This window comes from Martes martes (assembly GCF_963455335.1).
Source record: "Martes martes genome assembly, chromosome: 5".
NCBI classification, from domain to species: Eukaryota; Metazoa; Chordata; class Mammalia; order Carnivora; family Mustelidae; genus Martes; species Martes martes.
In genome coordinates, this window is record NC_137892.1 from 49865945 (window position 1) to 49876425 (window position 10481).

General features: G+C 50.5%; 1 protein-coding gene across 1 annotated transcript; it reads right to left on the reverse strand.

Moving 5' to 3' along the window:
- Positions 1 to 316: 316 nt before the first annotated feature.
- NR2F1 (nuclear receptor subfamily 2 group F member 1) lies at positions 317 to 9884 on the reverse strand. The gene is made up of 3 exons (XM_080804551.1): positions 9380 to 9884; positions 6432 to 6959; positions 317 to 1330 (listed from the first exon to the last, which is right to left on the reverse strand). The coding sequence occupies exons 1-3, from the start codon at positions 9837 to 9839 to the stop codon at positions 1050 to 1052; spliced, it is 1269 nt and encodes a 422-aa protein (XP_080660677.1). The 5' UTR covers positions 9840 to 9884; the 3' UTR covers positions 317 to 1049.
- Between the last annotated feature and the right edge of the window lie 597 nt (positions 9885 to 10481).

Sequence of the window (10481 nt, forward strand, 5' to 3'; positions counted from 1 at the left end):
TGCTTATGTCCGTGCAGGGCACCAACCACCCACAAGCTCATAAGAGCTGCTGAGAACGCCCAAGATGCCCTGCCCTCTCCCTGCCCACCCCAGCCCACACAGAGCCTGACCCTCCGCATTTACAAAACCAAGGCAGTGGCTTGGTTTTAGGAAATAAACCTAGACCGCTTAATAATGGACCTTAAAAGTTTCCACCTTCACCTCCCCATTCTAATAATAATTGGAGTGGAAATTAATTGGCGGGTTCTCTTGCACTTATGACATCTGTCAAGTAACCAGACACGTGGGTTTTGCTAAATTCTTTTATTTTTTGTTTAAATTTTCACTTCAATTTTAATTCTTGAAGAACAGCCTCGACAACATATATCGCACTCATTATAAGAAGCAAAGGGTTATATCAAAAATTATTAGTATAGAATCACAGGAAATCTGGTTTGGAACCAGAAAAAAATACAAAACAGATATAGATACATAGACACAGGACAATTTTTTTATAATTATTTGGAAAATGTTATTTTCCCCTAATTCTTGTTTCCTTTTTTATGTGCATACGATGTTTAAATTTTACAAAAAAATGAAAATAAAGACTAGTATTTTACAAAATGAATAACAATGTTTGGGGCGTGTGTGTGTGTGTTTCTACATAGAATTCAGTCCACTTCCATGTGTTGTTTTCTGTACAGAATATATCCACATCCGTCCACAATAAATCCTGGAAGGTCCATTAGTCTCCTTCTGTTTTATTAAAATTCTCATGGTCCTCTCTTCCAATTTTTTTTTTTTCCTTTTCTCACCAGACACAAGGTCCTTTTCTTTCCTTTCCAACATGTTCACAGATCTGATCCTAAAGAGAGTCTCTTTTTCTCCTGGTTTGCAGCTCGGGTTGCATTTCTGCAGGGTGGGCTGCTCCTGTCGGCCCGGCCCACCTCCCCCCTGCCTGGCTGCACCCTGCAACAGCCGCCTGATGTCCCCGCAGCTTTGGAGTCCATGGCCCCCGCCGGTCCAGTGAGTCTCTAGGGGGGCGGGGGCAGGTGGGGAGCGCCCAAGGTCTAGGAGCACTGGATGGACATGTAAGGCCAGTTGAAGCTGCTCCCAGACAGTAACATATCCCGGATGAGAGTTTCGATGGGGGTTTTACCTACCAAACGGACGAAGAAGAGCTGCTCGATGACCGAGGAGGACACGGTGCGCAGGGAGGGCAGTCGCAGTAGGAGTTTGCCGAAGCGGCTGGGCTGGTTAGGGTACTGGCTCCGCACGTACTCCTCCAGTGCGCACTGAGACTTCTCCTGCAGGCTTTCGATGTGGGCGGCGTCTGACAGGCCACAGGCATCTGCCCGTGCGGCCACAAGAAGGGCAGAAGAGGGAAGGAGACACACAGGTTAGTGAGCAGCAAAGGCACAAACAAGCCCTCAGAAATGTTTTTAAGTTAGTAAGAGGGAGGAAAGGAAATCGAAGGGAAAAGGGAAAAAAATCCTCCTCCCCATACCTTCCCATTCCTTCTTCACCATTCCCTCCTCTCTGTCCCCAACACCAATAAAAATAAATCACACACCCACCAAGCCTAGGGGAGCTGGAGAGGGAAGCACACACGGGCAGAGGCAGCAACCTCTCCAGTCCCTTTGTTTTTTCCTCTTTCACCTTTGGATTAAATAATGTACGATGTTGGAGCCATGTTTGCCGTGCGGAGCAACCTGTCCTCCGCCTGGAGGGGAGCATCGTTCTGCTGTGCTCATTAAAGGGAGGACTTTTGCCCCTTTTGCCCCTGATTTTGGGGTGTTCAGAAGCCCTGAAGAAATACGTAGCTTGGGGGCAGTTTTTACAGGCTTCTTGGAGTCCTCCCTCTCAAACCCAAATGATCCCAACCAAAATCCTCGAGGAGAATCTAGACTGTCTAGTGAATAAACACCTGGGAGTGGTAAGGAATCATGGGCTGGCAGTGCGTGGACTCAGATCGAGCCCATGCTTTAGCAATACAGCATTCAAGATCCGCTATCTATGCGACCAAGAACTCTGTAGCAAGCCTTGGTGAGGGTGTATACTTCTATCTGTGCTTTAGATCAAGTAATTGAAAATTGGTCACATCTCTGTAAGCTGTATAATAATCAGAAGGAATATGGCTCAGTTACTCCAGGCTGTGGAAAGGAGACATCTTCAACGATCAGACACAAAGCTGGGCTGGAGGCACCTGCTGTTGCTGCTTCCAAACTGGGAGGTGGGGAGTTGAGGGGGGGAATTAGGGAGATAGACTTCCTGTCAGAGGACCAAGGGGGAAAAAGGCACTTACACACAATGACAGCATCTTAAAATCTGTGTGTTTATCTCATATCAACCAAGGCTCTTCATGGTCTCCTAAAAATATTTCGAGACAGTAGTTTATACTATATAAACTAACTAAAGGCAAAGAAATGTAAGAGAAGGAGGAATCAGAAGAATGAAGTGAAAGCTTCCTCTCTTAGTTCAAACACCCGTGTTATTTCTTGTATTAATAATAAATATTTAAAAACAGAAAGATCACAGAGGAGCCCTTAGCCAGTCAGGAGGTTGACTAGAGATCAAAGGCAGAGTTTGCTAATATATAGATCTGGGGAGAAATTCATGCATGGCGATGCCCCCGAAAGGACATTATATAATTGTGAGTGGGCAAGTGTGACCCCAAGAAGTCCTACCAAATGATTCAAAGTGAAACCCATGTCTGCTGAGTTTCTGAGCTTTATGTCTTTGTATTTCAAGATCTGGGATTTACAAAGCACTCTAACACCTTCATCTACAAGGCAATGGCCTTGAGCAAAAATACAAATAAAACTAGTGCTAATTCAAGGACTTCTAAGGGGGGGTCTCCTTTGACCCTGGATCCAGAATGCGTTCCTCTCAGATGTCTAATTACTCCTGCCAGCCACCCGGGTGCATCCACACTGGCCTGACCTGGGAAGCCAGTGAGATTTTATGGCTAGCAGGGCGAGGCAGGGGCACTTTAGGGCTCCACTACTGGGCGGGGGTGGGGGGGTGGGGTGGGGGGTGGGGGGGGAGGGCTGAGGTCTGCCCTTGGCCTTACTTTCTAACCTGGCCCTGCTGAATGGCCGCCACGCACACTCATATTTACATATATCTTGCTTTACATGCATTATCTGCCCATTATGCCACAGGATCCCTTTCAGCCTCAGACAATGTAGTATGAAAAGGACCCACTGATACCCCAGCAGATTTTTTTAAAGACCCATATGGCATCCCCTCAGGTCTGTAAAATATTTATCTGATATGCACAATTAGGGCCCCCAGAGTACAACGACACTACCCTTCTCCCAGCTAGGCCAGTCCAAGGGAGAGAAGCTCGGGAACGGCTTGCCTGGGCCCTGGGCTGGCTGCTTGGATTTCTTTCCTCCTTTGAAGGCAGAATGCCTGTAGCGGGGGCCTGGCTGCCAGGTGCCAGCCGGACAGCTCTGTGGCCTCCCTCCAGCAGGAGTCCCACTTCAGGTCTGGATTCCCACTCTAAATATTCATCCCCACTCTGGATATTCCTGCAACAGGAGTCCCCCAACTATGGACAGAGAGTATGAGCTCTCAGATCGATTGGGTGGCTGTGGCAGCAAAGCGAGGTGAGCAGGGGGTGTAATGAAGTACATATTTACATTCCGTGAGATATACCTGAGAGCAGAAAAGGAGGGAGAATATACAGAATCCATGCCTCACTTTTTATGTGGTAGTGTCAATGCGGGAAACTTCAATATTTCTTCTATAGTATATGGAAAAGAAATTATGTAAATAAATAACCATTACTGCTCAGGCCCTCCCGGCTTAGCCTTTGTAGTGCAGAGAATGTATTTCATGGTGTGCATTCAAAAGAGTTTAGTGTTCAGGAAATATAGATGTAATCAGCTGCCATAACTAGAAATCAAAGTTATTATTGTGCTGAAAATGGATTTATTGTATTTATGTTAACTAGATGGCTCCTTTCAGAGGAGGCCCCATTTATTTGAGGGAATATTTAGGTGTATGAATTAATGAATTTTTTAAAAAAGTAAGTTCAGGTCATGACCTAGTCCTTGGATGCTTTCCAGAATTTTAAGGATTAAGCATACCATCCGGAGGCCAAATGTGAAAACCACCACAGGGAACCCCCGTGCCAGCTTCAAATACTTAGCCGGAGCAAACCTCGTTGGACAATATGTCTAAAACTGTCTTTTCCATCATTCAAAGTTTGCTTAAAAGTTGGATGACTTTGAGAAGGCTTCCCATGAATTCCCTTCTGGCTAGCAATCAAAACAAGTTTAGTCAAAAGTGGAAATGTGTTGTATGGAGAAGGGGGGTGAATTACTACTGACAGCTCCATTTCCATTTTCAGATATTCTGTTTGCAATTTTCTAACAAAATAATATTATTGTTCACTTCTCAGCCTCCTCTGCACCTTGAAGACGCAGTTGGGAAACTTCTTCGGGAAAACTTTTTAAAAAGGAACACTTTTCACGGGGATGTTTTAGGATGGAAAGTTGAAAGAAAAGCATGAATAATTCCACCATCTTCCCTGCAGCCAGCACAGCCCACGCCTCTGTCTGGGAAAGGGCAGGAGATCAGAAAAGTCAAGGGAGTTCAAAGAACCTAAGTAGGGGACACGGAAAAGGGAGGAAAGACCTTTCCTGAGAAGACCTCTGTCCAGCTCCAAGTCACATTTCTGCTTCAAGACACCTCACTGGATGAGATTTTAAAACCCCAGCTTCCCCGACACTGGCTTGCTTCCTGATTAATTTGGCTAAAGAGCCGGGTAGTCGAGAGCCAGCCAGGCCCCAGGCCTGCCAGAGCGAAAGCAGCCCGGTCGCTGCTTCCCAGGCTCTTTGTCACTTTTGAAAAACACGTTTCCATCAAGAAGACTTATTAAGATAAAATGCATTCAAACACTGAGGAGGCTATTCAATAAATCTTCCATTTGTTTTAAGGTTTGCACTTTATCCTCTTGCAAAGAATAACTCCCTCTCCCACTAGCAGACCTGCATTTGCACTGAAAGTAAAAGGGGGGCAGTCCAAGTCCACGGCTCTGGCCACCCTGCATACAAATGAGATGCTCTTGTCTAAATAAATTATCTGCTGTTCAGATCGATATTAATACTACATTTGCTACATTACAATATTGTGCAAATTTAAGAGTCATTTTAATACAATGTAAATACGATTCTTCACGCATGAAAGCCAGGAAATATTGATAGATTATACCATTGCTTACTGTTCAACAAGGCCTTGGGAAAAGGGTTTTGCCATCTCTGCTCGGGAATGGTTTTAATTTGGCCTTTGGAGGTCCTGGCTCTAGGATAGATTTATTAGGATGGTTTATTTGTTCTCTGAATGGAGGAATTAAAAACAATAGTGCCAATAATGGGAGTAAAACTGCAGCTAACCCTACTCACAGTGGGCAAGGCCCCGGGACCCAATCTGAGCAGCTCTGTTCCCCCACCAGCCTCCTTTCTGGCTTTGTTTATATTTCCCCCCATTACCTGCTGTCCCGGGTGTTTATATGTTTCCCTCTTGCAGGTTACAATAATAAAAAGCGGGCACTGTTCTCAGAGGCTCTGACTAGAGCCTTCAAAGGCAACGTTAATGCACTTTCCTGGAAGTTAATTTGAACCATCTATCATAAGAGAAATTGTTAACATGCATGTTACCACCACCTACATTTAATTTGATATTTTTAAGGCACTCTGTTAAATTTCCAATGTTTGTGTGTTTTGCATGGTTAGGAGATTTATCTCTGGGGCGGGAATCCTCCCATACTTGCGGGTTCTACAGTATTCCTTTTGTTTTTTATCTTTCTTGTTTAGATTGAATCCGTTTTTTACGACCCTCAATAACCTCAGCAACTGCAAACATGAATGGTTTCCGATAAGGGAAAATCAGGCAGCAATAAAGCGGGATTATTTATGATTTATTTGCGCGGATTCTCCTCTTTCCACCTCTGTGTGTGTCTCTCTGTGTCGGGAAACACATCCAGGGAGCGTGCCACACAGAGGAGAAAGCCACATTCCCACGTTCTCTTCCTTCCCTCTCCTCCCCCAGAAACACTAAACGCTGGCGCACACCACACGCACACACATGCACACCGCACACACGCGCAGCCAGACCGTCCCCACGCCCCCCCCAACCCCTGCACACACACAAGACGCGCACCCGCCGCCGCCGCAGCCCCGCGTGGGGGTCCGGGCCCCCAGGCCGGGCCGCCTGCCGCCCGCCTCGCAACCGCCTCGGCTCCCGCACCGCCGCGCTCCCAAGATGGCAGCGGCGCCGCGGGCCGCGTCCGGGCGCTGGGGCCGCAAGTCCCGGCCAGGCCGAAGGTCGGGCTCGGGCCGGCGGGGCCCGCGCGGCGACGCGGCGTAGGAGGCCGGGCCGGGCGGAGCGCGGCCTGCTGTCGTCCCCCGCGCGGCCTGCCCTCCCGGCGACCACAGCCTCACCTGACGTGAACAGCACGATGGCTTTGAGGCAGCTGTACTCGGCCGAGTCGACGTGCAGCGCCTTGAGCTTCTCCACCTGCTCCTGGAAGATGCGAATGTGGTCCATGAAGGCCACGACGCGGTCGGCGGACATGGGCGAGGCGTGCAGGCCGGCGGCGGCCAGCAGCGGCGCCACGTGCAGCGGCATGGAGCACTGGGCCGCGTTGAGCACGAACAGCTCGCTCCAGGTGAGGCGCAGCAGGGACACTTGGTCGGTGATCTGCAGATCCGGGAAGAAGGGGATGTTTCGGGCCCACTCGACGGCGCTGAAGAGCAGGCGCGCGGCCAGCTCGCAGATGTTCTCGATGCCCATGATGTTGTTGGGCTGCATGCATTGGCTGCCGTAGCGCGACGTGGGGTAGGGTTCCGCGCGCAGCAGCAGCGAGATGTAGCCGGACAGGTAGCAGTGGCCGTTGAGGGGGTCCCCGTTGGTGAGTGCGTACTGGCCTGGATTGGGTTGGGTTGGAGGCATTCTTCCTCGCTGAACCGCTGACAAAAAGAAAGAGAGAAAAGAGGCAATGTGCATCCAGGGGGCTTGCGAACATCGGCGCGCCGCAGCGCACCCGACACAATGCGGAGGCTCTTCCTACAGCCACACGCGCCCGGCGCATCTTCTCTCGCGCTCGCTCTCACTCACAGCCCACACCGGGAGAAAATCATGGGTGAGGGCCTCCAGCTCCGCGGCTCAATATGCCCAGCCATCGCCTGCGCCCCTGGCCACCCTAGCCCTGCCAGAACTAGGCCTGATCTCAGGGCCCCCAGCCCGGCGTGGCCAAGAAAGTGCCACCCAACCCCTCCACCACCAAGGTGTAACACACCGGTTAATGAAATCCCACTCACCCCTTCAGAAGGAAACAAATCAGAGTAAAACAAAAACAAACAAAAAAGAACAGGCGAAACCAGAGGAAGGTTGTGGTTCTAGGCAAACGCCTAGCGCCTCTTCATTTGCAAGCAAGCAGTGTTTTGCTCAAAATGTTTCCATATTCTCTCAAAATGCTATAGAATTATCCTTAAAATAGATACAAGTTACATAACCATTTACAACTTTTGAATAGAAAACAAGTATCCTGCACCCCTCCCCTGCCCCCTCCTCCCCTTCGCCCCACACAAAGTTCACTGTTAAAAGCAACAGAAAATTGAAAAATTTCAAGAAAAAGTAGAACTTACAGTAGCCAAACATTATTGAAAAAAGTGGGAAATATAATTAATGTCTGTCCTGTGAGGTGCCACTGCAACCTGCAGCCAGCTTTTACCCAGTGAATGCACGAGCTTGCAACTGCAAAAACACTGGATTCATTAACCATCTGAATGCAAAACGTAAGCATGCTTTGAGTTCTTAAAGCTGACCAAAGTTTTTTTTTTTTTTTTAATGTGTATGTTTTACTTCAACAGTGCCAGCGTTTTAAATTGCCATGTAAACAAAGACAACTTTAGGAAAAGTTAGGGCTACTGAACTCTCCCCCCAACAAATTAATATAGATATGTCCATGTACACATAGCTGTCTTATTTCAGGTTGTGCACTATTTTCTTAAATTTGCTTTGATTCTAATTTTAATGCAAGTCCCAATGCAATTTAAGCTCTTGAAACATAACAGCTAGAATACTTTTTTTTCTAATTATAGTTTTGAACTTGGCAGTTATTTTTCAATTAAATGAGAGCACAATTCAGTTTTTTTTTTCAGATGCCTACAAAAATCTCCCTGGAGCTAGAAATGAAGTCGTCATATTTGCCTGCTCCTTGAGATCTGAAGGAATTCAATTTCTTTTCTTGTGGCATATAAAATATAATTTTAAAGTCAATTACAAGAAGGAGCAATCTGCATTCTGCAAAATTGACTGGTTCGCTAATTTGACTATAAGACATCTTTAATGATTGTCAGGAGATAAACTTTAACTATAAACGGCTAAATATATTTATAAGAAAAGTGCTGCATTTCTTGCCACATGAACATGAAGCATATCTAAATACAACATCAAAAGTTGTGTTAAAAGAAACCAAACCCATACAACACAGGGATTAAATGAAGTGGAAGCTCATGCCAGCTGCAGTCTATGCATTATAGCCAAATCAGAAGGATCGGTAAATGCCGTTGTAAATTGTAATTTGTATGCAGTATTTAAGCAGAGGGTGGAGTTTGATGAAGAAATAAAACGAGTATCATGCTTTTAAAAAAATGACACAACTATGAAAGGACGGTTCAGTCACAAACTTTCCTTTCAAAGTAGAGGGGTGAAAACAAGGCCACAGCTCTGGAGGAGGCGGCCCCAGCTCGGTGAAGAGGAGAGGGAACCAGTGAACAGGCCAGAAGCCCCCCTTCCCCCCTAATTAGACCTACAAGTGCAATAAATCTCACTCCTCTTTTTCCAAGCTAAGCTTCCAAAAGGATGATGCAGCAATGAATCTATGGTTCAGGGTACTCCAGTCCCCAGCCCTCCCCAATTTTAAATAAAGGGTATGAAGAGGTGGAGGGGAAAGTGGAATGAAAAACACAGAAGAGTTTTCTGGGGGGAAATCAGCACCCCTCCCCAAGTTCATGCCAGCACAGCCCCCAAGCATCCTCACGCACACGCGGGAAAGACACACACACCGAGCACATCCAAGACAGAGGAAGTAAGGGATTTTAAGCCACAGCTCACGATCCCAGGGACACAATCCTGAGCAGGCAGCAGGAGGGGTGGAGGAGCCAGGGAGAGGAGCGCAGGCCGGGAGGGGGAGGCAGCGGCAGCGAGCTTGGTTGGGGAGGGGGGGTGACGCCGGGGGAGGAAGGCAGCGGGGACAGGGGAAGCTGGGACGGGGCCGGGACCGCAGGAGCTCCAGCCCCATACAGCAGCCACCCCCGCGAGAGAAAGAAAGAGGGTCGGGGAGGCGGGCGAAGCTCAGGGAAAGAAGCAGAGAAGAAATATTCACCTTCCCGCCTCATGCCCACTTTGAGGCACTTCTTGAGGCGGCAGTATTGGCACTGGTTGCGGTGGTGCTGGTCGATGGGACAGTTCCTGTTGGCACGGCATGTGTAAGTTAAGTTCCTGCGGACGCTCCTCTTGAAGAAACTTTTGCAGCCCTCGCAGGTGAATTGGCCGTAGTGCTTGCCGCTCGACTTGTCCCCGCACACCACGCACTCGATGTGCTGCTGGCTCTGGCCCGAGCCGGGCGGGCCCTGGCCCTTGTCCCCTGCCGTGCCGGGGGTGGCGGGCGCTCCGGGCTGGCCCGGGGTCTGCGGCGTGTGCGGCGCACCCGAGCCCGCCTGCTGCTGCTGCTCGCCGCCGCCGCCGCCGCCGCGGGCCGCTTGCGCTGCGGGGTTGGGGCCGCCGGGGTTGCCCCCGGCCACGTCGTCCTGCGGATCTCGCCAGCTGCTAACTACCATTGCCATATCTTTGGGCCCGGGGAGCGCTGGGGGGAGCCGAGCTGCTCGCCGAGGGCCGCGGGGCGCGCGAGCGCGCTGGGAGGGGAAGGGGAAGGGGAAGGGGGGAGGGGGAGGGGGCGGGGGGCCCGCCGGGCGCCCCGGGGTCGCGGGAGCCGAGCCCGAGCCGGGCACCGGCCGCTGCCTCCGCCGCCGCCGCCGCTGCCGCTGCTACTGCCTCGGCCGCCCCGCTGCTGCTGCGCGCCCGCCCGCCCTGCTGGCGTTTTGTTGTGGTTCCTGCTGTTTTCTTTCTCTCTTTTTGCAGCCCCCCCAGGCTCTCTGGCTCCCCCCCCAACACCCCTGCTCCCCTCGCCCGCTCCCCCCGCTCTCCGATCCTGGGGGGGCCACGCTCTCCTTCCCCCCCCTCCCCACCCCCCCCCACCGAGCAAGCTCCCTTCTCTCGCTTTTTTCTTCTTCCCCAAGTTGCAAAATCAGAAATGGCACAGGCGGCAGCCGGGAGCGGCGCGGGGCGCAGCGCCGGGGGCGGCGGGCATGGGCCACGGCGCGCGCACACACTCGCCCTCCGCCTCGCCCGCACCCCCGCGCACACACACACTCTCACACACACTCGCTCACCCGCGCCGGGCGCCCGCCCGCCCGCCGGCCGCTCCG